Below are 26,876 nucleotides of genomic sequence, written 5' to 3'. Positions count from 1 at the left end.
CTCTTCTGAAAGTCAGCAAAGAGGCAACAGGTTTGCTGTAACCACTATGCCAATGCTCGGTGCCAGTGTTGACCCATCCTACATTATTCTAGTATAGCAGTTCAGAGGGAGTGTATTTACTCCAGTAGATGAGGAACCAGGTGTCTCTATTGCAGTTTGAACCCTCCATGGTCAAATCCTGTGCTGACACATGGTGGTGAACTGTTATGTTTGCAGGAAGTTAGATGTGGAGGGAGTCAAGCAGGTGGCCACACGCTGAGTGATCAGATTAAGAAGAAATATTTAACAGCTCTCACATTTACTGAGCACATTCTAGCAAATGTACAGAATTAAACAGAGGTTCTAGGGAAAAAACATTGTTAGAAGCTGTAATTAAAGATGTTTTCCATAATGCATATTTAGATCACTAGTGATGCTGAAATCTTGCACTCCAGAAGAAAAAAAAAACCTTATAGATCATATACATGATGTAAAAATATTTGTACAGAAGTGATGTAAAAATATTTGTACAGAAGTGATACAGATGTAAACGTGATCAGTTGCCCTGATGAAGTACAATGAAAAATGCTTCTGCCTTTGTACACTACCCATAAGCATGTTTGCCTGCGCAGAAACCCAGCTCCCCAGGACTTGTAAAATGCCAAAGATCTTCTAACATTGCATTACATTTTAATTCAACATTCAAGGGAGATTTTTCATTTCCCTGCCAAATGGAAGGTTTAACCCAGTCCTCCTGATGTGAACGGTACATGACAATAAGCAATGAAGTGAGGTGCAAACTGGCCCTATCTTCAAAATTAGACATCTCGTAGGTACATGGGGCTCTCCATTCTGGCCTAATTCCATCTGACAACGCAGATACTGTCCTGACTGTCCTGACCTGCCCGAGCAAGCTCAATATGCATGTGACTCTCCAGCCTTTCTAAGAAATAACTGAGCCTGTTCTTAAGTGTAAATCACCTTTGCTTGTAAGCTGTCTGCCCTGTCTGTAGCCATTTTTTGTGGACATTTTCTTATGCTGTTCCAGAATCCATAATCTGTGGATGAGGGATGTTAGGATGCATTCCTGCCAGTTCCCATTATGATCTGTTTATGAACGAGTTGTTCATTGATTTGTCTAACCCTTGTTTGCACCTACTGGTACTGTCTACCTTCATAACTATGGCAGCAAGTTCCAGAAGTTTAATACCTATTATATAAGAAAATGCTTACTTTTATCTGTTCTGAACTTATCTCCTACTAATTTTATTGAGTGTCCGCTTGCTACAGTATTTCAAACTTTGTTAATAACAGTTCTTTGGTTGTTGCTGATTGACCTCACTTTATCCTTCACTTTAATGATTTTGTAAGCCTCAGCTTAAGCATTTTGGTTCTTCTTTTCTGTGCCTCTCCAATTATATTGCATCCTCCTTGAGCTGTGGAGACCAGAGCTACACACAGCTCTAAAGGCATGCAGGGGGCCCACGGCTGTGTGAAGCGGCAGAATTATTCCCTGTGCTGTGTTGTGAGTACCTGTGGTGATGCTCAATGTCTTGACTTTCTCTGGCAGCTGCTGCTGACTGAGCCGCTGGTGTCAGAGATGGCTCCAAAATCTCCTTCCCAAATTGTAGCTGCCAGTGCTGTGTGTAAACATGGGTTACTAGGTCATTACACCTATCTTGTCATACATGTAGTTGACTGCATTGAAGCTCATCTGCTGCCCGCTCTCTTTGTTTTGCAAGATCCTTCTCACAAAAGCCTCTTCAAGAACTTCATATCACCCACACACTTGGACTAATTGACAATGCCCTCTTGTCTCCGGGCCACTGATGAGCATGTTGTGTGTACACTGACCTCTGGGGACTCCACTGCTGCTTCGTCTCTACCCTGAGAAGCGTCCGTGAAGTCCTCTTTTCTGCTTGTTGTCCTTTAACCAGCCTTCAGTCTGTAAAAAGCCTTTCCTAAACCTTGCGGCAGCTTAGTTTTTTTAATAACCTTTGATGTAGAGCCTTGTCAAAAGTGTTTTGAAAATGCAGGTACACTTTGTCTGCTGGGTCACCTTTGTTCACATTCATGCTGACTCCCCTGTAAGCCACCACTAGGCTGACAGAGTGGGATCCCGTTCTGCAGAAGCTTTTGTTTCTCACTCTGCTCGCGAAGATACAGACAGACTTTTTATCCATACATCAGCTCTCTGGCACAGTTGCTCTTTTTAATGATAGTCATACACCTGCAGTTTCCCCTCTGCGTACCTTCAGACTCAGGTGAATGCCATTTGGTCCTGGTAATACTAACAACCAACTTCTCTATTTGCTTGAAAAAAAATCTTTTTCCCTCCCTGTAAACCTCTAACATTTTCTGTTTCCAACGTTATTTATTTAATAAAATCACTCTCAGTTGCATGAGAGGGGAGACTTACACAAATGCTGCAAACCCTGTAGAACGGTTTTCGCTCTGAGGTTAGGCATGCTTGTAAGTGACTTACAAACGCTCCTTCTGCACTGCTTCATCTTTCTTGCACCAATTTGTGCTGTAGTAGCAACTCATGTGTGACAGACCTGGTGTACTGAAATATAACGGGGCACTTCTCTACCTTTTCAAGTCTATGGGAATTCTGTCTCCCTAACGGCAAGATTAGGTGCAAGACAACATAAAGTCCCTAGGAGAAAACAATCCAAGCAGAAGTCTCCTTTTGCTGGTCTTAGTTGAAGTGGAAGTATCCCTGTGGGAAGCAGGTTGGGCCGTCCTTTGTTGTCATGCCTAAGACCTGTCTCCCTGTGCTCCTCAGCCTGCGCTGCGGTAGATCCCTCTGCCTCACAGGAATACCAAGCAGGGCCTTTGCTGGGTGTCTGGGGCCCTTCAGTTCCAAAAGCCTCCACTGCTTCATGGCATGGTGCATTCTGACTTGGATCCAAAGTAAATTCCCAGCATTAAGCTGGTTGTTTGAATGGTTGGGACAGAGAATGAAGGTTGAAACATGTTATATCCCTTGCATGAGAGGGTCTGCCCGGGACAAAATCAGCTCCATCTAGTCTTCAGGAAAGTGCTGACCCAGTCTAAAATTTCAACTTAAAGAACAGTGGGATTTTTTTCTTCCTTGTTTTGTTTGTTTGTGTATTTTTGGAGACATGCCAGTTTTATTGACCTTCTGATGGCTCCCTGCATGAATAAATCATATCATGGGGAACTTTGCTCAGAAAAAAGACACCCAAAGATATTCTCCATTGCTGGCCTGAAAGCTTACAAGGAGACTGGGTGCAAATGACAGTGTCCTTCAAAGGCTGAAATTTGGGTGCTAACTCCAGTTTAAATGTACGCTCTTATGCCCATTATCTGCCCAGAAATCCTCCAGAGGCAGAACAGAGGACAAAAGCGCAGTTCCCATTGCCACACGGCCTGAAGCAGGGTCCGGAATGTTTTTGGACGCAAAGCTGGAGTTGAATTAGGTGCCTTCCCAGAAAAGGCATCAGCGCACAGGGATGATGCCACAAAGGCTGCATTTCCATGCGACTGCAGTCCCGTGGCTAGCCTGGGAAAGGGAGGCAGGACTGAAAGACGGGGCACAGGATCACAGCCTTAGTGCCTAGCTAGGGGTTTGTCCTCTGCCAGCTCATGCTGTGGAGGGCCTGAGGCCCCCTTAAACCTCACCGTAATCAGCACTTTTTCTGGCTGCAGACTTCAGAGGTGTGAGTCATATTTGGGATTGTGAAAACCCCTTCGATGAGGTGGCCTGTGTTTGTATTAGGGCTATTTGATCCAGACTGTAACTGGATGAGAAGGAGAGGGTCAAGACGGGTTTGAAACATTTTAAAGAAAAATGTAGGTAATAGAGGGTTAATTTGTGTTTCCCCTAAACGTCTGCTTTCTTACACCGAGTACACACTAGCTTGCACAGTGCCGTGGCAGAACAGCCCAGACCCACTCCTGCCATGGTCAGCGTTGCCCCTTCCCCTTCCTCTGCCTTTACACCCCCTCGAGCATCCTCTTTTCTGAGCTTCACCACCGGAATCTTCTCCAAAGGTTGGTATGGCAGGTTCAGGGTGTTTGGAGGCTCAGTTTCCATGGTAGCCAGGCTCCTCTGCTTCCAGGCAGCAGCTCAGGAGGAGACAGGAGGGAGAGCAAGAGAAAGTCATTAAATGTGCCAATTAGTATGCAGGACCAGGGCTGCCATGGCAGGCAGTGCTCGCAAAGGCAGGCAGGAGTGCTGGTGCCCTGGCTGCACCGCGGACCAGGGGAAGATGGAGTCGCAGGCATTTGGCTACAGCAGGCAGGAGCTGGAGGGCAGCTGCCCCCGGCTGGGGCAGCTCGGAGGTACCACACCGGACACATACCTGCTGTCCTACAGATGAGATCTCTGGCATCATTCACACCCTGCAAGATAAATGCCCCGGAAATAGGGAAGCCCCTAATCTGTTGGGCAGGAACAGGGACAAAAATTATGCATTCTGATATTTGTGCATTTGATATCTAGTCAGATATCATGGTGACATTCCGGTAGAGAACTGTAGAGGGGGGAAGGAGAAGGGGAACTGAAGTCGATGACTTAGCTTGTAGCACATGGCAGGACATGACTTTTAGAAAAGATGCGGCTTGGACACCGGGGTGCGTTTTCGTGGGAGCAGGCGACAGGGCTCTCCCAGGTTCCAGTTGTGATGCCAAGCAGCATGCTGCCCCCTCCTGTAGAGCATGCAGTTTCTGTTAGAAGTGGTCTTTTTCTTCACTTCTTGGCCTAGCCTGGATATTTTTTTCTTCTTTTTTTGTAGATTTCTCTGTTCTGTTAAATGATTGCAGTTTTTTGTCCTGGGTTGACAATATTTCAGTCAGAGCTGCATGTATTTTATGCAGCTGTACAGGAGCTGTAAATATTTTGCAATGTTGATGAATAAACTGCGACAGTCAGAGACTGTTAGAGAGATTAATTCCGTTGTGATATAGACTTGTTAAAATATTTGATCTCTAAAAGGAAAGCATTCTAAGTATCTTAATAGGACACTGACTGGTGCTGTTTCAGATTTTTATTTTCTTTTTGACAACTGCTGGTCTCTTTCTCCCATCATTTCACTTCCCGTGGAAAGAATCTGCCTGGAAAAATTTCAGAAGGATTTGCCTATCAGTTAATTACTTTGTTGTTGCTTGGTTTGTTTAGGGTGTAAGATAGTCCAATCCCTTCCCAATATGTGTTTGTCCCCTATAGTATGTTTTAGTGCTTAATCTGGGATGCAGTTGTTTTAAGATATGGTTCATTGATCTTGTGTGAAGCTTTGTTTGTTTGTTTCCTGTGAATCTCTGTAAAACATCCCTTCCCTCAGTGCAGATCTTGAGCATCTGCATTGAGCTGCTCTTCACGCCCCTGCCAGGCTCTCACCGTGCCAAACTGCCCAGGGTCTGAAACACACTGTGAACCCACTGTATGTTGGGCTCCCTCATAAACAGGGAGGTGCCACTGGCTGCAGGAAGCTGCCCTCCAAAAGCATAGTGTTCCCTTCCACCTCCCGACCCTCCAGCAGCAGACACTGCTGAGACTTTTCTGAACAGGCCTCTGTAGGTCTTTCTTTGCTTCACTTCAGAACCAATTTAGAGGATGCACAATATCAAAAAGCATGCTGTGGAATGTGTGACCTACATTAAGCATCAGTCACACTTTATTTTTAATTATCTGAGTACAGTTTGTTTTAAGTTTCCATTCAAACTGAACCCTTTTGGGAGCATCTGGCTGTTTTATTTTGCTGGAAAACACCAAAATTTTTAATTTCAACATTGCTTGCTCAGAAAGGTTCCAAATATTTCATTTTGTGAAAATGTTCAGTATTTTTGCCTGATACAGAATCAAAGGCATTGCAAAACATAAATAATTCTCACAAAGAGCAGAACTTCTTTTTTTGACCTCTGTGGTTTTGTCGAATAGGCTAATAAGGTGACTGTAAGTAGCCTAGGGAGAAGTTCGTATAAATCAGTTTGGATTTCTTGGGAAAGAGAAATTTAAGGGGAAACATTCTCAGTCCAGAAGAAGCAAAAGGTGAACTTTTCTTCTGCTTGTTAAGTCCTATTCTGTTTATTCCATCCTCACAGTGTGCTGTTTCTGATATTTCTGAATCGCAATGTATTAACATGATAGTCAAAAGTTATTGTGATTCTTCTATCAGTCAGTCCTTAGACTAGATACAACCATATCCTCCTTTACAGAGATAATTCTTCTCTGTTCTTCTGTGTATTGGCAGTACAGAACAAAAAGGACTAGGATTCGTTTCCACATGGACTGCTTCTGCATTCCGTTGCATGATAGAAAAATATTATCTATTTCTTTAAAAGAGTAGAAAAAGGTTGCATTCCAGAACCTGCATCCCAGCTCATGCTTCCTGATGCAGTTCTATCTTTCACTGAAGTTAGTGCGCTTCTTTTGCATATGTAATACCTATTATTATCATAATTGATATTGACAGTTATAGTATTTTATACTATTAAAAACAACTATTAATTTTTTAATATCTTTAAATATTAACAATCTTAACAATATTAATGATAAGAAGATTCTTCCAGTATTATATCGTGTTAAAATTCTGGGGATGAATTTGTGGCAAATACATTGTAGTGACTGGCATCCGTCCCAGTGCTAATAATCAGCAGAAAGTGTATAGTAGTTCCTCCCTTGCCCTCCAGCTGAGAGCATCACAAGCGACTTGCGTGGCATGGCCTTGACATGGCCCCACAGAGATTAATTTCACCCTTAATACTAAAGCATGATCAGAGAACGTAAGCCTTGGATAGATGTAATAAAGATATTTACAGGTACTGAATTTGCTAGTTGTGTATTGGGACTTAGGCTTTTCAGACAACAAGGACATGGATAGTAATGATAAAGGATTGTTGGCCCAGTATTAGACATTGCAGAAGAAATTCCTGGTGCAAATGCAGAATGACCAAAAACTGTACTTCTGCTGCAAGAAAGAATGCAAATGCACTGACTGTTTTGGAGGGAACAGTTCCCTGTAGTGGCAGACATAATCCCAAGACCCCTAGAAATTTGGGGTCAGTCTCTGCACTGTGGTTCTTTCTCAAGACTTCTGCCTGATTTTCACCTAGGGAGAGCCCAGAGGCTCACCCTGAAAGGCTGTGCTCCCTGACTTGGGGGAAAGCGCTATTTCTGGTGATGACAGCCAAAAAGCAGGATTTCATCAAGGCTTTCTGACAGCCACTCACAACCTGGGAAATCCCCCAGGAGCCAGTGGAAGTTGCCTTGTCTCCTGCCAGTAGGGCCCCGTGGGGCCCTGCAAGGCATTGGAAAGCTGTCTCTGTGTTGTCTCAGAGAAGGTGCCAGTTCTGCCTTACCCTCTTTTATTCCCTACTCCTCATTCGTGGAGGAAAAACATATGAGCAAGTACACTGCAGGTTTTGTGTCCTACATGCTGGAGAGGTGAAACGGTATTTGTTATTTTTCTGAATCTTGTGTTCTTTTCAGTAGTGTTCATTCTGAATATTGCATTCCTTTCGCTGAAGCAGAAGAGGGTTGAGGCTTCTTGTAACTTGGCAGTGTTTTGACCATAGGTCACCTTATGCAGGAGGCTGTTAATGTTACTGGGTATTTACTGAAATAACTGAAAGGCACATGCAAGATTAGCGCTGAAAGAGTCCTCCCAGGCTTCAGCCCATCTATAAGGGGACTGGGTACAGTAAAGTAAGAGAGCTATGTGGGACATAGTGCTCACTGACGACTGCTTGCGTGCTTCGTTATTGGAGAGGCTGTGCCATAGACAGAAGTCTGGCAGGTCATCCTTTCCTGCATGCCCTGGTCTATGGTTGTGACCATGTTGCTTTTTTTCCAGCTCATGTTCACCCCCATGTTCTCCTCCCATCCCCACACCCTTTCTTCTCTTCTTTTAGTGTTCATCTTGATTCCTTTCCCTGTTCCCTAGCCCTAGACTGTCGAGTTGTTGCTTCGTTTAGTAGATGCTTGATCATTAAAGTGCTCTGGCTGAGCATAAGGAGACTCTTACTTGAGTGAGTGCCCACGAGGGGGAGTAACCCTTGTTAGGTTCATTCAGTGGGGAAAGTTCTCCCCTGCTTTCTCTAGACCCAAGACAGCTTTGGAGATAGTAACTTCCTTCTGCCATTATTGTGTCAGGCCTGTCACAGGAGGACATAGATGCTGGAAAGCTGTCTGACCTTGAAGAGTTAGAAGTCAGATTGAATTTTGTTCAGTTGTCAGACTTAATTCCTGTCTGATGGAAGCAGGATTCCATCTGGTTTGGGTCACATATGATACTCATTGTTATCTCTTCAAAACAGGCAAAGAAAGTACATGTAGCATTATTTTCGGATATCAGATGGCTAACTGTCACTGGACTATTTCCCTAGCTCAACAATTCTCACAGAAAACTGAAGCCACCTCTCTCTTTCCAGCAGAGGTATCACACTGACCGTAACAGTGAGATCTCAGTAAGACTTAAATACCCTTACCAAATACACTGCAGTGTATTTACTATCATGCTATAAACATTATCCTGTGTAACTAGATGTAAGTAACATGTCAAAATTAAGTGGCATACATTTTGTGATGGAGTCTTCATGATCTTGCATTAATTCCATTCCTTCAGTACCTAATTGATGGTTCTCAGCGTCAGAGCACCCAGTCACTCATACAGGGATAAATATGCAAAGTGTTCAAAAGAATTGAAAAGGAAACTAAAACAGATCAAATACACAGTTCGGCAGTTTGGAGGATATTAGTTTAAAATGTCAGTATTGACATGGAATTGCCATGCTAGCAAGGCACCCTCTGTTGTCAGTCTGTTAGCTAGTCAGTGATAGGCCAGCTGATAAAATGAGCATAGGGCTTGTATAACACTCATTTCAGATGTCCTGGAAGGCTGAAGCGTTCGTACACAATGGGTCAATACAGTGGGTTTCCAAACTCAAAATCATTGTGGTAGGAGGAAGATCCTTTGGGGAGAGAAGTTAGTGGCGCGTCTGCTTTTTTGTTAGCAAAAACCTCTTAGCTAGCTCAATGACTGGAGTGTCTTGAAGGGGAACTCCTATCTGTCAGAGAGGAAAGGAAGATAAAATGGGGCTGTGGGCTAAGTATGGGGTCAAAGCTAATGGCAACCCCAGAACGACCCACTCCCTGTAGGCCACAGTGAACCATGAAGTGAAAGTATCCTGGTATCCTGATGGATACAAGGTCCAGGGATGTTTTCAATGGAAGTAACCACAGAGGCCAGGATGCAGGGTTAGGTGAAGGTGACAGCCTAATACACAGAAAGAATAATAGATTTGCCTGGCAAGAAGACAAAGAAAACTATGCACTAAGGCCTGAAGCACATAACATTTTAATAAACATCACTGAGTGTATTTGATAGAACTCTGAGTGGATCATCCTAAACATGTCCGAAGAGTGTTATAAAGTAGCATGACTTTAAAAGGAAATGCAGGCTTTATGGAACCATATTTCAAAAGTTTTCTTCTGAAGCAGATGAAAAATATTTTGAAGTACAAAGACTCACAAACAGTATTAGGGCTATAGTTACCCACTATCATATAAACAAGTAGAGTGCAGCTGCTATGGTGAGCCCATTTGTAATTTTTTACAGGTGGCTAGAAAAAGTGTGGTTATTATTATGTATGACAGGTATGGCAAGGGTGTGTAGGAGCCTCATGTACCTAGGTGTTATGCAAGCATAGGTCAAAAAATGCCCACTGTAGGAGAAAATCAGGTTTGAGACCATCTAAGGAATATGAAGGTGCACAAGTCCGTGGGACTGATGAGGTGCATCTGTGGGTCTTGAGGGAACTGGTGGATGAAGTTGCTAAGCCACTGTCCATCATATTCAAGTAGCTGTGACAGTCCGGTGAACTTCCCAGTGACTGGAAAAGGGAAAACATAACCCCCATTTTTAAAAAGGGATAAAAGGAAGACCTGGGGAACTACAAGCTTGTCAGTCTTACCTGTGGAGCAGATCCTCCTGGAAACTATGCTAAGGCACATGGAAAATAAGGAGGTGACTGGTGACAGACAGCATCGCTTCACTAAAGGCAAATCATGCCAGACAAATTTGGTGGCTTTCTACAACAGGGTTACCGCATTGGTAGGTAAGGGAAGAACAACCGATGTCTTCTACTCAGACTTGAGCAAAGCATTTGACACTGTCCTGCACGATATCCTTGTCTCTACATCAGAGAGACATGGATTTGATGGATGGACCACTCAGTGTATAAGAAATTGGCTGGATGGTCGCACTCAAAGAGTTGCAGTCAACGGCTCAATGTCCAAGTGGAGACCAGTGACGAGTGGCATTCCTCAGGGGTCAGTGTTGGGACCAGCGCTGTTTAACATCTTTATTGGCGACATGAACAGTGGGATTGAGCGCACCCTTAGCAAGTTTGCCAACAATACCAAGCTACATGGTGCGATCGACACACTAGAGAGAAGGGATGCCATCCAGAGAGACCTTGACAGGCTTGAGAGATGGGCCTGTGCAAACCTCATGAAGTTCAACAAGGCCAAGTGCAAGGTCCTGCACATGGGTCAGGGCAATCCCAAGCACAAATACAGGCCGGGAAGAGAATGGATTGAGAGCAGTCCTGCCAAGAAGAACTTGGGAGTGCTGGTTGATGGGAAACTCAACATGACCCGGCAGTGTGGGCTCGCAGCCCAGAAGGCCAACTATATCCTGGGTTGCATCAAAAGTGGCACGGCCAGCAGGTCAAGGGAGATGCTTCTGCTCCTCTACTCTGCTCTGGTGAGACCCCACGTGGAGTCCTGTGTCCAGCTCTGGAGCCCTCAGCACAGTAAAGACATGGAGAGGGTCCAGAGGAGGGTCACGAAAATGATCAGAGGTCTGGAACACCTCTCCTATGGGGAAAGGCTGAGAGAGGTATGCTGAGCCTGTAGAAGAGAAGGCTTCCGGGAGACCTGATAGGAGCCTTTCAGTACCTGAAGCAGGTCTGCAAGAAAGGTGGGCATGCATGAGGAAGGAACCATCTCAGTGCTGCATGGTCACAATAGGGAGTACATTCCTCCTAGGAGGAGGTAGAAGATTTTCGAGAATGCTCCCTTGGGACACTGCAAAATGTGTGAGGAAAGAGCAGGGAGCGTAGGTGTAGTTGTGGGTTTCTTTCCCACTCATCTCTTCTCCTTTGTCCACACACCACTAGCATTTGGTGAAGGATGTGAGGAGTACATTGCACATACGTTGATGTGGTGTGGAAATCTGTATGTGTTAAATCTTCAGCGAACCCTTACCTGAAATACAGCATTGCTGCTGCAGAGTCCTAAACCCTTTCAAAGATCCCTGTGATCTTTGTTCCTCAGGGTCGCCTAGTAATGAGCAAGTTCAACAGGCTTTATGTCAGAAAGCCAAACCTCCACCCTCAAGAAATGCCATCAGGGAATGGATCCACCCAGGGAAATTTTAGGAAGTATTTCTTGCTAGACTGACACCTTCTGCAAATGCTTACATGTCAGGAGATTATCTGGCCTCGTTTTAGAGGCAGAAGGAAAGATGCTTCAGCATCACAGGCAGAATTTATAGCCAAGTGTTGGTGTTAAACACAGTCATGTGAATTCCAAGAGCCATTGTATACACAATGCAGTATAGCGTTTCCCAGATAGCATATGACAGTGCTGAGGGTAGAGACAGACACTTGAAAAGAATGAAGAAAAAAACCCAAAACCAAATACAAAACCAAACCCCAGATTTGTGGTTCCAAGCCTTCTGCTGGGTAAATTCTCCCTTTACTCCAGTGTAGAAATTCAGCCAAGAGCTATAAAATGATTTCATCACTACTTGGGCTACGCTTTCGCTCCTGTGTCCAAGAACAATACTTTAAGCATGGCTTGAGGAATAATTCAACATATGCATTTGATAAGAACAATTTAGAATTTGCAAGCTTCATAGGAATGAGGGTTTTTTTTCCCCCAGCAACAGCAGTTACTGATATTTTCAGTGATCACACTGCATGTTGTTTGGTGGATGCCTTATTTCAGAGCAAATGTCTGTTTCAACTCATAGAATGATGTCATGGTACAAGCAAGGAGACAAAAAGTAGAATTAATGGAAGGTAAACAACAGATTTTTTTTTCAGTTCTATTTTAGTGAAACTTTACTCTTGTGTTTTCCAGTTTATATAAACAGATTATGGCCCAGAGAAAGTGAGAAGGAGAAAACATCATCAAGACTGCAGAAGAGAAGGAAAATGAGCACAAGGACCTTGACATTGCTTTGTTTATTAGCATCTGTCTGAGGACTAGTATAATTTAGCTTCTCTCAGGTCCCTGCCAATGTGCCTGTCTATCTGCATGGAGTTAGATTAGCCTGCTGACTCTATCAGTGTAGACGTTCCCAGTGCGTGCACTGAAGACAGATCAAGATTGTGGCTGTGATCATATTTCTCCCTTGCTCTTTAGGCAAGTAGACATAAGAAGTCTTCACAGAAAAGAGCAATTTCTCTGAAATAGCAAGATTATTAGTCTTCCTTTGAATTCATGAAGCCTTGCTCTGCCTTCTTGATGCTTCTAGCTGGAGAGAATACATCTCTGAACTCTCTTCAGGCATTCAGTAGTTGACAGATTTGATCTGGCATGACTTGTCCAGCATGATACAGGTAGTCTGTGAACAAGCCAAAATAACTGACATAAAATGATTGACTTACTTGCTTTTTGCTCTGGTGGTTCAAAACAACCTCTTTCACTTGCGGGAAAGATGTGGGAACTCAGTAGGTTTGCCTGTATTCTTAGGATTTGTGAAGCTGAAGACTGTACTCATTTTGTTGCCTCACGTCTGTGTGAGAGGCCATCAGGTTCAACGTGCCAAGTCTTCTCTGGTTCATGGTAATCCGATCTCCCCGCTTTTTCACCAAGGTCCTGAATTCCCATCTTCAGAAACAAATCTAGATGTCCACTAAAGTCATTGAAATACACTGTTCAAATTGTCTTTCCTTTCAAGTTACCACAGTATACCTCCTTGTTTTTTCACTTAGATTATCGTTTATTGTTTAACACTAGAAGCTTTTCTCATATTAAAGTAAAATAAATGATATTTTAAAGGAATAGACTTCTTTTTTTCATTCATATGCACTTCATCCTGGGGCACCAAAGAGTTGTAATCTGTTACTTTTCAGTGCTGTAGGCTTCTACTCCATTAACTTTCCTTCTGTACCTCTGATAGGGGACATTTCTACTGACCAGAGATGTGAATCATGTCACCTTCTTCATAGCACTCATCTGATATTACCTCCAGGGCACTTCATCTTTCTTTCTTGGAAGACTAAGTGCTCTGTAATGCAGTAACTACTACAGTTTATTAATTATCCTGTATATTTGGCTGACCCAACGTGATACTGTGTTGTGTAAAACACAGAAATAGATACAGTTACTATATCTTTTCAACTTAGCATTTGAAAAGGTCTTTGGAAGATGCTGAATTGTAGGATAAGTTAGGTCATTCACGTATTTTATATTCTATGTGGTGTCTCTCCTTCATTCCACCCTTTTGGCAGAATCATTTCTAGCCCTCCATAAGCATTGCTGAGAAATTTGGTAAGAACTGCATTTTGCAATGTGTGGCCCATCTACATAGGAGCAAAGGAACAGATTCTCCAAAGGCCCCCCTAGTCCAGGATCTCATCACTGTGAGTAACCAGTGCCTGTAGAAGAGTATGAAAGCAGGTTAAGCATCTATTAATATTTCCCTCACGTACTCTCTCAGCCTCCAGCACTCTGCAACCGAGGCGCTTCCCGGGCCAGAGACGGTAACTTTGTGTTTGATAGCTCTTGTCAGTTTTTATCCTCCATAAGTGTGTTTAATCACTTTTTGATCCCGGGGAAGCCTTGGGGGTTGGCAGTATCTGGTGGCAAAGAGTTCCACAAGAAACCACATGTTATGTGACAAGGTGCTTCTTTTTTTTATGAACCTGCTGTTTACCAATTTCATTTGTGTCTTCTGGTTCTTATGTTATGTGAAACTTCGAGAAATTCGTCTCTCTTACACTTCTCCATACCGCTCATGGTTTCATAGAGACTAATGAAAAGAATTTTATCTCCAGCAACACAAAGTTGACAGACAATACTAAACGAGTGTTGCACAACCAAGCAGAGAATTTACAGTGTAAGAAATATTGTTCTAAACGTTTCAGTTTTCTGTTAAGACTACTGGTAGAATTAATTAAGAACTTTAGACATAAGCCCCTTTTGAATAGAGATGAACTAAAGAAGGTTTAAAAGTGAAAATGAAAGGACACATCTTTAGCTATTGGCTAGTAATCTGCTTTATATCTTAATTCAACAAACCTCATGTGCTGGAGTGGTATGGCTTGTTATGACTGTGAAAATAATATGTTGCTTTTCTGCAAGTGGACATGGCGGGACTGATGATATTTTAAGAGGAGACATTGACTTTGTCTGCAAGGCCAGGGCATGGAAGAAATGAAAATAAAAATTATTGCTTTTTTTCTTTTGCTTGAGTGTAACATTTTCCAGCATTTTGTGAGGGGGGAGGAGCAGATGTTCACCAAGAGAGGAGAGGTTTTCAGTTTTAGCAATAAGACATGATAATTTTTGCAGAGAACATTTCTTTGCAGTTATGTCATCCTGAGATGGGGAAACAAGTCAGAAGACCAAAACATAAATAGCGAAAAGTACCCTGAAATGCTGTAATCCCACAAATATACAAGACGCTTTTTTAGGAGGGGGTGAACAAATTAATCAAAAGGTTTAGCCTGGTTGCAGTTTGACATGCTAAGATCCAGTTAAAGAGACTGAGTATGTACTTGTCACGATAGTTAATTTAAGCATATGCTGAACTGTGTTGCTGCTCTCAAGACTACCACCCTGAATTGCAAAAGGTCTGAGATCAGCAGGGCTCTGGAGAGATGCAGCAGTCAAGCCAGACAGGGCATTGGGCAGGATCAGGGCTGAACCCATGGATCAGTCATTCAGGTTCATTGGGCTCACAAAGTAAAAAGATTACTTTTATCCTGTCGGCAGAAAAAAGCATCACCAGTCTTCAGAGAATATACAATGAACTGTGACACATTACTGCAATGTCACACTGTGGGAATTGTGGGAACCTGGGAATGCTGAACGTAAATGAGGTGGTCTGTCTTCCAAGGCTATCCAATTGGTTGCTGTGCTTTTTACTGCATGCATTCAGAGTAATCAACTACTTAAAGCTAGAAACTGGAAAAAATGGGCAAAGGGTTATGTAACACAATGCCTGTGAAGGCTGGGGCTTGGATTTGATGTCCTCTGTGGGAGTGCTGGAGCCTCTCCAAATATGGCTACCAGCATTCATCACAAAGAGAGATTCCTCCCTGTCCCATCTGATGCCTGTCCTGTCCTTTGGTCAGCCCCTGCAGCAGGGTTGTTGTGCCCCAAAGCCCTGTGTTGTACCCTCAGCACCACAGCCCCCAGTGCTGCTATGGTAAGACCAGGTTGCATCTGACATGCATTGCCGAAGTGTGGTCAATCTGTTCAGGCCTCCCTCTTCATGGTACAAATGAGTAAGGAGTAAACCTGGTGTGAATTGATTGAGTGATCATCTAAGCAACATTATTTCTTGTGCCTTTCCCAGCCAGTGGCTTTCATCTTACCTGTGCAGCACCACATACAGCCTGTTTCTTCCGTATCTCTGTAGGTTGGCTTCCAACAGCTATATCCACAGCCTTCTGTTCCCAGCGGGAGCACAAGGCTTCATTTGCTCATTCTTTGTGAGAGAGCCTACCCATTTGCTCACAAACATCAGGGGATAGGTCTTTGGGTTCCCATGGCAGTCAGGCAGTAGAAGTTGAAACAGTGACCAGGGCAGGGTATCAACAGATGTATTTTTAATTGGCATAGGGAAGTTGCAATGATCCCCTGCTTTTAGCTTGATGACGATCAGCTGAGGGCTCTTCTCTGTAGCAGTAACATTAATGTGCAAGAAAGCTGGATTTGCATTGGATGGATGGATGGATGGATGGATGTGTGCAGACCCTTGGGCTACAAATTCAGCTTCCACAGAGTTTTGTACTACAGGCCTAGCTTCCTGTTTAAAACCAAGATTTGTGCATTAGACAAGCCTCACCATTTCGTAGTGCCTGCAAAGCGGGATGCAGAACATACGAAGCCAGAAAGTGAACAAACTTTAGCAAACTCTAGAATTAGATGCCCTGCTTCAAGGCTAAGACATGGTGCTTCTGTAGCAATCCTTGGAGTCTGACGTTTGCAAATAGGTGAAAACCATATTCAAGGTCAGCTTATCTGGCACCTTTTAAAGCACTAAACTCATTTGAAAGATGAGTGCTGAAAGTGGCGAGAAGTGGAATGACATTATATTGTTGAAAATGCAACACTTCATACATGGAAGAGTGTGGCGGTTTCCCCTTGGAAGTGCTTCTTTGGAGAACATCATAGTTGGCTGATCTGGCATAGCAGTCTCCTCCCTGTAGATAGCCTGCACATTGCAGAAGCTAATCCACCAGACTTTCTGGTTTAGATTCCAGCCCAATATTGCTAGTAAAAGCAACCAGTGAACGTAGTATAAGGCTACAGCTAGACTAGGGAATGCTTGCTTTCATAAACTGACATTGGGAAGCAAGTACTTAAGTCCCAGAAAGGATCTGTAGAAGTGCAATTTTAAATAAGAATGAAGCAGCATAATGCAGCTGCTTTCAGGTAAGTGTGAAGAAAATATACCTTAATTTGTATCCATAAAATGGTAATTTTTGCAGCATTTTTACAGCTACAGTATGGATTTTAAAGGGATAGCATATTAAGTTAAAGCTGTAATGCTTTTAAACCTACTGTAACCTTAGCTAGAATGAACTGAAAGGTGTTATATATCTGCAACTGTAGTCTGCTTACCACATAACCCTTGTAAAATTGCATGTGTCAAGCAGCACTGCAATTACAGTGTGTATAGCAGGGACTTTATCCTGCAGAATGCTGGTGATATCTGAGAGCAGTGTAATACTTGGGTTTCTTATTAAAGCATATGCAGAAGGTATCCCTTTGTAGTACTCAGCACCTTGAAAGTTTGGTCAGTGTAGTCATATTTGCCTTCATTGCTGCTTCTTGGTAAAACACCCCTTAGCCTTGCGGAGAGTTTGGCAAAAACTGCAAAATGGCATTCCATCTCTTTTCACTGCTATTAAGGCACAACTGTGGGTGCTTGGACTCAACAGTCCAATAAAGACCCAAAGAAGCTCACAACTGACTGGCGGTTTGTTTCAGACGTCCTGCAAACAGTGGTGTCATGTACCTTGCTTCAGTTCAAGAAAGCTCTGAAGCATGTGCTTCATGTTAAGCATAAACCTTAACACAGCCCTTAATGCTGTTCTGAGCTGAGTAAGTGTTGACTCAATAGCCACTGATCATTAATAGAGAAGGAAATGCACATTCAGAAAAAGTGCCTTTGGCCAGGCCCTGACCTGTGCTTTTGATGCGACTGAACTGAAATATGAGTTGAAACTGGACGTGCTGTTGGACCACAGGTGATGCTCAGTTTTGCACAGGTGTCCTGTCTTCATTGCAATGCCATCTGGCAAGAAGAACATCCCTTATAACACTTTTATTGATACCTTGCAAGGCATTAAATATTATCTTCACAAAGATACTGAGGCACTGGAAGTAACTTGGCTTAAAAGGATTGATATTGGCAATGACAGAGATGGAGACACCTCAGGACTAATCAGTCCTGGACAAGTGCTCTGTCCAGTGAAGTCTTCTGCCTTCAGGGAGAGAAGTGGACACAGGTCCAGGAAAGATGATGTGGGAAGAACACCAAAGAGCCCTGTGGCTCGTGCTTATCTATAAATGGAATTCTTGCTGTCAATATTGATGAGTCGGTCTTGCTATAACCACAAAAAGAGACAGCTAGCTCTGTGTTGTTACAGATCAGTTCATTGCAGAGCCATAATTTGGTGGCAATTTGTCATCGTCACTGTAGAGGTGTGTCATTCATTTTGCTGAATGACATTGGAAACTCAGCATACAGTCCTACCGCAAATAGACTGTGATTCTGTAGCAAGGAACCATGGGAAAAGAAGATTTGAAGAGTGTTTTATTTTAATTGCTTTTTCAAAATCTCTTAATGTGAAATAAGACAAATCAGAAAAAATAGAGCCACTTATGTTGTTGTTTATAGCTTTCATTAATTTTTAAGGAATGAGTCAAAGAAGCCACTGAATAGAACCAGTAAGAGAGGCTGTATGGTGAGCAGATCTAAGAGCCATTTTAATATTTGATGAGACCAAAAGCTTCTCATGACTAACTATCTTTTAATGGCACTTTCCCTTTGTCCTGGTGTATGTGGCTGCATGTTTCTAAGGGACTAACTTTTCTGACTTTCTAATGAAATGCCTCTCGAGATGGGGATAAAAGCGGTGGTTTGGGACTGCTTGGTTGCCATGTCAGTTTAGGCTGTGGTAAGGTGGGAAACTGAAGCTTTGTTTGCATTTCAGCATGTTCATGTGTTACTTCAAACTCTCCACATCATCAAGTGAATTCTCAGACAAAGACGACTAAAAATACCGATGCACAATCTTAACAGCCAGTCTACTTGCCACAGGGGTAAACTGTAACACAGAGATGAACGGGCCAAATTGAGCAAAGCACTTAAAAATGTGTATCCATTCTCTATCAATGGAGTGCTCATGCATGCGTTTTTTAGTTAGGTGGAAATCCACAGGAAATGAGTCTGCTTCTGAATGGGGCTGTGAAACCTGTGCACAACAACCTGCATTGACTCAGAAGCACACCTACACTGTAGCCAGGAGCTGAAGTTGGAAGCCCTGCCTTTCATTCGGCATTTGGGGAGAAAAAGAGCCTAGTAACAGACCAAGTCTATGAAGGTTTTAGCATGACTCTCCGATTTTATGGAGTCAGTAGCAAGTGTTGACTTGTGGCAATGCACAGAATAGGGTTGAGCTAGCAGAGACATAGCTGCGTTTTTGGTATGCTGTACTAGTGCTGATTTACTGACAAATAGCTGGAAACAGATGTTATGTGTGATTTAGAAATAATGTGAGCCATGACTGAACTTGTGTTGGGTTTTCCTTCCATCTGCTGTTTCAACACGAGAACAAGGAGGGCACAACAAATGTAAAGTCCAACAAGGAGAAATGATATTTTGAATAAACAGAAGCTTGAAAGTGAAAATGTTGTTTCATAACTAAATACATTTTCAGACAGTAAAATAAGAATTCATCAAAAGTTAGATGTCCTTGAAAAAGTTTTTCCCCTTTTTTTTTTAACTTGGAAATATTCACAGGTGTCTTGATGCAAAATTAATCAGAATATCTATATATCTATATCACAGTATCTCAGCAATTACAGTAATTTAATAATACTTGAGTGGATTTCTTTATTGATGAAGAAAGTCAGAATGGGACATATAAAAAATAATAATTGTTTATGAACTGGAAATAAGAGATTTTTTTAGCATTTGAATCAAGGTTAGGAAACCTATTTTTAAGTAAGTGCAGCATTCTGGGGAACATGAAAAATGTTCTGAGAGACTTTCAGAATGGCGTTCATTCGGTGAAAGATCCCATTTAACACAGGTTGATTTGCGATGAGTCCATATTTTACAAGGACTATATTTTTTTTAAAGCTTTGTAGGACTCAGTAGTTAATATGGAACAAAATAATTTGATGGCATTAACTTTGGAAATTATCAACATAAAACAGCATTGCTTTAATTCACTCAAAATTAGGCTATTAAACCATACAGATGCTGATCCTACTTTGTCATACAGTCAGACCACTGTGTCTTCATGGATTTCAGTTGATATCACTGAGTTTCTAGGAGAATCATCAGTGCAGATTTCATTTAATGAATCTTTTTTAGTTTCCAGAATATTAAAACGGAGAGTAAAACTGGCCTAATTTAAAGTGGATTGGTAGGCTAAATTAATTAATTTTATAGAGCTTCCTGTTCCTTGAGTGGGGTGTGCCAAGTAAATGTTAAAAAAGAGTTTGCACTTCAGAAACAATGTCTTTGGAGATTCTTTTGAGAAACCTAGCATGATAGTGTTTCTGGGGAGAGAGGAATTTGGACCATGAATCCCTAGATCTTAAAAGCTCCTCAAGTGAATTGTATCAGATGGAAAAAAAGAAACCATGGATTCTCCTTATTTAAAGTTTTGATAATCTTCCTTGTGAGGGCCTGGAGGAATTATTTCTGACTCTTTCATTTGTTTTTCTCAGGTTGGGGGTCACACCATGCTGCCCATTCGTTGGATGCCTCCAGAGAGTATCATGTACAGGAAGTTCACCACAGAAAGCGATGTCTGGAGCCTGGGGGTTGTATTATGGGAAATCTTTACCTATGGCAAACAGCCATGGTATCAGCTCTCAAACAACGAGGTGTGTGTAATACATTCTCAAACTGCATTGGCAAGGCTGGCACATTAACTGTTGGTACAGCTTATCTGGAGAAGGGACAGCAATAAATTTATTTAGTAAAGGCAAAACCACTGGTATCAGGTATTTATGGAATTGTCATGAACTTTGTGGTTGAATTTCTTCCTTTTCACCCTTTTCTCCCCAGGGTGGATGGAAATTGTCCAAGCATAACTACACCAGCTGGAATTTAGCTTTTTCTTTTGTATTCGATAGAGTCTGCACTGGGTATTGAGAAAGACCATCAGGCAACGAAAAGGAGCTTACCTATCTCCTGAACGGGCTTTGGGTGACTTCAGCTCCGTGTCATACATGTTATTGTTGCAGGGTGGTTGTCCAAAACCATTCTAGAATAGATTGAAGTAATATGGAGATGTCTTGATTTCCAGGCAGTCAAAAGTAAGCCCTTTCCAGAAACTGCCCACAGTGATACTCGTAAGTTTAAGGAGGAAGGGAGGGAGAGGCGCTGAGGCTCTGTGTGAGCAGCGTGAAAACATCCTCCTTCTGAGATGAGGTGAGGTTGATAGATGGGTAGAGAGAGGAGGTGTGGGATTACTGCCTGGCCATCGTTCCCTCATGAGTGGAAGCGGCAGCATGGTTGGACTTAACGTCAGTGAAGTTACTGCTCCTTGACAACTTAACACGACAGCGATTTTTCCAGGTCGAATCCCACTGCTCATGTGTCTGCCTAGAAACACAGCCCTTCGCAGAGTTGGCTGGGGTCTGCTGCCAGTAAGGCTGCTGTGACAATTGGCAGTTAACTCTTGCATGGATGACCCCCACGTAGTTGGCACAGCTGTGCTGATCATTTCCTTGTGATTTCTCATAGGTGATTGAGTGCATCACTCAGGGCCGAGTCCTGCAGCGACCTCGCACATGTCCCAAGGAAGTGTATGACTTGATGCTGGGCTGTTGGCAACGGGAGCCTCACATGAGGCTCAACATCAAAGAAATCCATTCCCTCCTCCGGAACTTGGCCAAGGCATCTCCAGTCTACTTGGATATTTTAGGCTAAAGTCTTCTAGCATTTCTTCTTGTGGGCTGCGGGAATGAATGTGTTCAACTGCCGCTGAACTCCATTAAAATGTGTTCTTAACTTTGACAGTATTAATGACAAAGTTGCGGAGAAGCTTTCAAAGGGCAAGCAATGTGCACTTCTCCATCTGTAGACACAGTATTGACTTTTTAGACATTACTGAGGTGTATCTCCTCTCTCTCTCTCTCTTTCAGTTTCTATCATTTTGTTCTTCTCTCCTGTCTTTCTAATCAATTTGGCTTCTGCATTATTGTAACTCTGCATAGACAAAGGCCTTAAAAACCTGATCTGTTATATCAGCAGACTCTTCAGTTTGCCCACCACAACTAACAATGCCTTGTTGTATTCATGCCTTTGATGTGGATGAAAAAAGGGAAAAATATATTTGACTCGAACTTTGTGATTTCTGCTGTACAGCTCTTGGGAGTTTCCATGGATGCACCTCAATTTTTTTGCTTCAGCATGTGGGTGGAAAAAGAAGACTGGTGTTCTCTACATGAAGCATATTCCTTGCAGAGATAAAGCCAGATGGAAAGAAGAGAGTCTTGTGTGATACACTGTCTGGAGAAACTAGGGGATCAGATGGCATTCAACCCCACAAAGAAACACTGAATTGATTCGACGGAAGGCAAGAGGGGGTTTAGCACTTTCCGTGAAGAGTCTTTCTGAGGACTAAAGGGATTGTTCGAGGACGTGCTTTGCCAGCACCTTTCATTGCCAGATACAACTAAAAGGGGAAAAGATGCTTCCTGCACTGCACACTATTATGTTACGACGTGATAAGCTAAACACATGCCCTTATTTTCTCTTCTGGGGGGATATTGTCATGCCACTGGTATAAAAATGTTCTCCGGCTAGTCTTTTTTAATAAAGGCTGAAGCTAGGCTTATTAATGTACAGTGTTGATTTCAGGATCACATGTTGAAACTAAGGATTTTGATCAGACAGGACAAGCTGTACAAGCTGTATATGCTGGGGCAGGTGTATCTTATGCTGTGCTTGTCCAGCAGTATATCCTTCCTTCCTCAATCCTTTTTCTTTTTTTTTTCACCATGCAAGCAAAACCGTGCATGGTCTTTGTCGATTAATGCCCTTTGTGCAGAAACTATCACTCATCTTGTAGTATACCCTAGTAGGCATAGCGAACTCATAACGATATAACTTATATTTCATTAGAAGGGGCTAATGGCGGACATTAGCCGTGTTACAATGCCTTTACAATGTTACAGATACAATAGGCTGATATAACATGAATAATCTAAAGAATGGGGATCACTGGTCATGTTTGAGCCATGGCAGGGGATAAAGATCTCTAGAGAAAACAAATTACTCTGAGGTTATGGCTTACTATTCAGAGTGCAAAGACACTAAGCTCAGCACCATATTTGTATTGGTACTAGTGCTGTCATTACTCTGTGTTAAATAATTTATTTTTGGTTGGATTGGCATTGTATGTGTACATTTGCATGGCCACTGTGTTGATGACAGCTGCATGGGCATACCTGTTATTTTTCAAACTGGAAGTTGATGATTTCAAGTTTAGAGTTAGGATTATTTTTAATATGAATTCTTACAAATGAAAACCTACCTTACCTATTCCTCAGACTTTTGCCTCCCTCTGTGAGGGGGCGTTACTGCAAAAAAGTGATCTTTCTTTCTGGTTTCTCTTTTTGTTACTTCTTATTGATATGAGCCAGATCAAGATAGTCCTTCATCTTTGTGTTGGGGATATTTTATTTAATAAATTAAGCATTTTATTTTTGTAAGTGTTCCCTTAGCACATTTAATATATAATTTGCTCGCATCTATTATTTATTGAGGCACTTTAGGTTTTTACTTCAGAAGCTTTTAGAGCTAGCTCATAAAGATTCTGAACATTTTCAAAAGAAAACAGTTCACTGGACAGTGATGAAGTTTTACCCTTCTCAATGTCATTGAAAAGGCAGCATTACAAATAAATACGACAGTGTAACTATAAAGCCATACTCGGTATTTCTTTAATAAACTAGATGTTAATTCTTTACCGCTACTGAACTGGAAACACACAAAAAGCCAGAGGAAGATTCCTACAAAATGGGCCTTAAGATTTTATCTAGACTGTCTTGGAATTTCACACAGAAAGCTAAATAAAGACTGAGCATCCAGTGAAACCCATTATCTTGAGAATCTGAATGTTGTGTTTTAAAGGAATTTGCAATTTATTTTCGAAAGAACAGTGGTGGAAAAGAAAGGTGTCAGAGTCTGCTCTTACTGTGCAGTGGGAGGAGGCTGCAGGTGGTGGAGGAGGGGTGCTAAGTTTCTACCTGCTGTATTCTGTATTAGTTTCTTATAAGCTGAAGAAAAAGGCATCTGAGATGCTTCTTCTATGGGAAAGCAGGCTCCAGCCTGAAAGCAAACAGGTGGGTTTTGCAAGCACTGAAAGAATGTATACCAAAAATAACCACAAAACCCTGAAATTGTGCTTAGTGGCATCTTCTTTTTGATTTGCTAGTGAGACTATTAGAGTCATTTCAGAGAATAAATAGTGTTACAATGCATTGTGCAATAACATAGCAGTATGTTAAACTTCTAAAGGACCAAATGTTTTACAGAGCCACCGGTATGAATAACTTTGACCTATATCATTAGTGTTCTTGATAGTGCGTAAAAAGTATAATCACAGTAGACAAGCTATAAACTGTAGCTGTATATAGTTTGCGTTTGTTCATGACAAGGTGGGTAAGTGTAGCAGCATGAGCAGAGAAGGGAAAGAAATGTGTTCAAATCACAATGAAGGGTGAGTATATGTGCATATTCATCATGCTTGCACTGTCAGCTGAATCATGTAGACAGTAAATATGACAATCAGGCTCATTTAAAAAGTCTTTCTGGACTGTAGTATGAACTGATCATATATATATAATATATATGTGTGTTTGCATATGGCATATATATACACACACATAGCATATACATGTATGCCTATGTCTGTTGTATTTTATTTATATATGTGCAGACATGCATGCACATTATGTATGGGCTGTGTGTATATGTATAAATTTACATACACCTACGTTATTACAAATGATGATTAGAGTGCTATTAATAAATTGATAAAGTCTGCTGAGTAACCAAAATTTTTTTTTCTTTTGATATTTCTTTTTCTGTGTTTGTAAGATTCAACTTTTTGACTGGTGTGCAGCAGAGGCAGTGCTAGAATGCCAGAGATATAAGAACAAGCACTTTTTTTTCCCCCAATGATTGCATAAAAACATTTCTTCCATTCCCATCTCACTTGTTGATTTCTCACAACGAAATGAACAGACAGGCTTTCAAGCTCAGAGAACAGAGTTTGTTCTACTGTCGTTTCTAGGTTTGTGCTATGGTTGTTTTATTGTCCTAGAATAACAGTGCAGCTCCATTAGCATTTTATACTCGTCTGCAGTAATGAAATGATTCCAAGAATAAGCTGGACTATTCAGACTGCAACACGACTTGTAGGAGAACGCCAAAATTCAACAGTAATAATAGCGGCATTCGCCACAGTCTGTCCTTCACTCTCAATAGATCTGCAGAACTCGGAACTGGCCATGGAGAACAGACGCTTGTAAAGCAGCAGCACCCCATGATGCAAGATGGAGTGTACCCTTTTTAAAAGGACTTTATTCATTTTGATTTGTAAAACAGTATATATATTGTCTACAGTTTTATAAGTAACTGCCTATTTTGCTCTTTTTCTTTCTTTTTCATCCTTATTTTGCTATTTCTTTATGGTTTTCTTTCATTCTTTCTCCTTTCCTTTCTTTCCTTCCTCTTTTCTCTCTTTCTCTCTTTTGCTCTCTTCTCTCTTTCTCTGTACCTCTCCCCACCTTTCTGAGAGGTGGTTTTTGTTGTAGTTGATGTAGACTTTTACAAAACACTTTGAAAAATAATTAAATAACCTAGTAAAATCATCGGGTCACTGGATGACTTAAGGTACAATGCATATTTGTTAGAACAAGTCTGTGTCTGGGATGTTGCAGCCTGTAAGTGAATTTCAAATACTACTGTAAAATGTGAAGGAGGGGACTGGGGAGGGGCTGGGGAACAGATCAGGGTTTCTCATCAAAGATGAAGGTTTTGATAGCACAGGAAGTTGTATTTTCTTGTTGTGAGGGCTGGGATGAACCACTGCTGCTTTGAATCAAGGTCCTTTAGAGCCTTAGTTAAAACACTTTTATTTGGGTGGGGTGGGAGGGGGAGATGTGCTACATTCATCACAAATATGAAGCAAAAAAAAAAAAAAGTCTACATGTTGCAGGGAAAACACTGTGAATTTCACAATAGCAACCAAGTGACTATTTTGCCATCTTTTAAACATACGTCTCAGGAGAAGAAATTGGAAATGATGGGTGTGTTATTTTACCGTCTATGCATTCTAGACCAGGTCTGTGGGGGTTTTTTGTTTGATTGTAGAAGGTTCTGAGTGATGACTGGTTGGTATTTTATAAACAGTGAATACTTTGGGCAAGGATAATAGAAGCTGCTGGTAGTGAGGCCATTTGATTGGAGTACGTGAGAAAACAGAGATCAAAACTTTCCAGAGGCCTATATCTTGCAGCGTATATGTATCTTTCTGTAACTTAAAGAAAAGCAGCTAAGAATGTTTTATATACAAGTAACTTAATTCAACATAGATGTTTAATTGAATCACCAATAGAGAGAGAATCAATTAATTATGAAATATTTGTCCCAGCCCTGCTCTCCACCTATACTTTATGTATATATATGATTCTAGATATCGCTCTCTTTGTCACTTAAGATAAGGAGAAGGATATCTACATATAAATATAAACCTCTATATTGTCACCAAACTGTGACCTGGTGTGTAGAATTATCTTTCTCCTTTCTTTTTTCTTTTTTTTTTAATGTGATGTCTCCGTGGAAATATTTAGTGGTTCTTGTTTTGCAGTTTGTTATAACAAGTCATTGCTTTAAAACTTTCATTGCATCTTGGCTGATTTCAAAGTGATGCCTAGGTATCAGTGTTAAAAGTTTTGTTTGTGAATCATGTGACCAGCTTCTCTCAACATGACATGGAAAGTCTCTTGTATTACAGTGTATTTAATAAAAATGATGTCTTACAATAAACAATGTCATCCAAAAGAAAGATAAAATGATTACTTTAAAAAACATAAAATTTTCGTGAGTGTTGTGTGCTATTTTGTTTTGTTTGAATGCCTTTGTTTACGTCCATTCTTTTTGAAAAGCTTGAAATTAAGGGACAGTTTGGTATGCTTACAAACATCACATGTTTGTGCTCTAAAACCCTGAGTAAAAAACAGGTTGCTGAACTTGTGGTTGATGAAGTAGGAGACCCGTAGTAGTAGGGAAAAGGAACATCCAGTCTGAATGTGATGACAGGCTCTTTTTTTATTCTTTGTTTTCCCAGTGAAGATCCTATTTGAATGCTTGTTCGACTTGGGAGCTGGCTTAACAAATACCTATGTATCTGCTACCAGAAACAGG

General features: G+C 41.6%; 1 protein-coding gene across 2 annotated transcripts in view; it reads left to right on the top strand.

Annotated features, from left to right (window-relative positions):
• Positions 1-26,551, top strand: part of NTRK2 (neurotrophic receptor tyrosine kinase 2) — a 212,830-nt gene extending 186,279 nt beyond the window's left edge. For both annotated transcript variants that reach the window (XM_075446957.1, XM_075446956.1), the window contains exons 16-17: positions 20,159-20,317; positions 21,183-26,551. In XM_075446957.1, the coding sequence (XP_075303072.1) occupies positions 20,159-20,317; positions 21,183-21,368 (345 nt within the window). In that variant the 3' untranslated portion in view covers positions 21,369-26,551. The remainder of the gene's footprint in view (positions 1-20,158; positions 20,318-21,182) is intronic.
• The last annotated feature ends 325 nt before the right edge of the window (positions 26,552-26,876 follow it).

Source organism: Opisthocomus hoazin, chromosome Z, assembly GCF_030867145.1.
Source record: "Opisthocomus hoazin isolate bOpiHoa1 chromosome Z, bOpiHoa1.hap1, whole genome shotgun sequence".
Classification (NCBI taxonomy): Eukaryota; Metazoa; Chordata; class Aves; order Opisthocomiformes; family Opisthocomidae; genus Opisthocomus; species Opisthocomus hoazin.
This window is presented reverse-complemented; position numbering and strand designations above follow the sequence as displayed.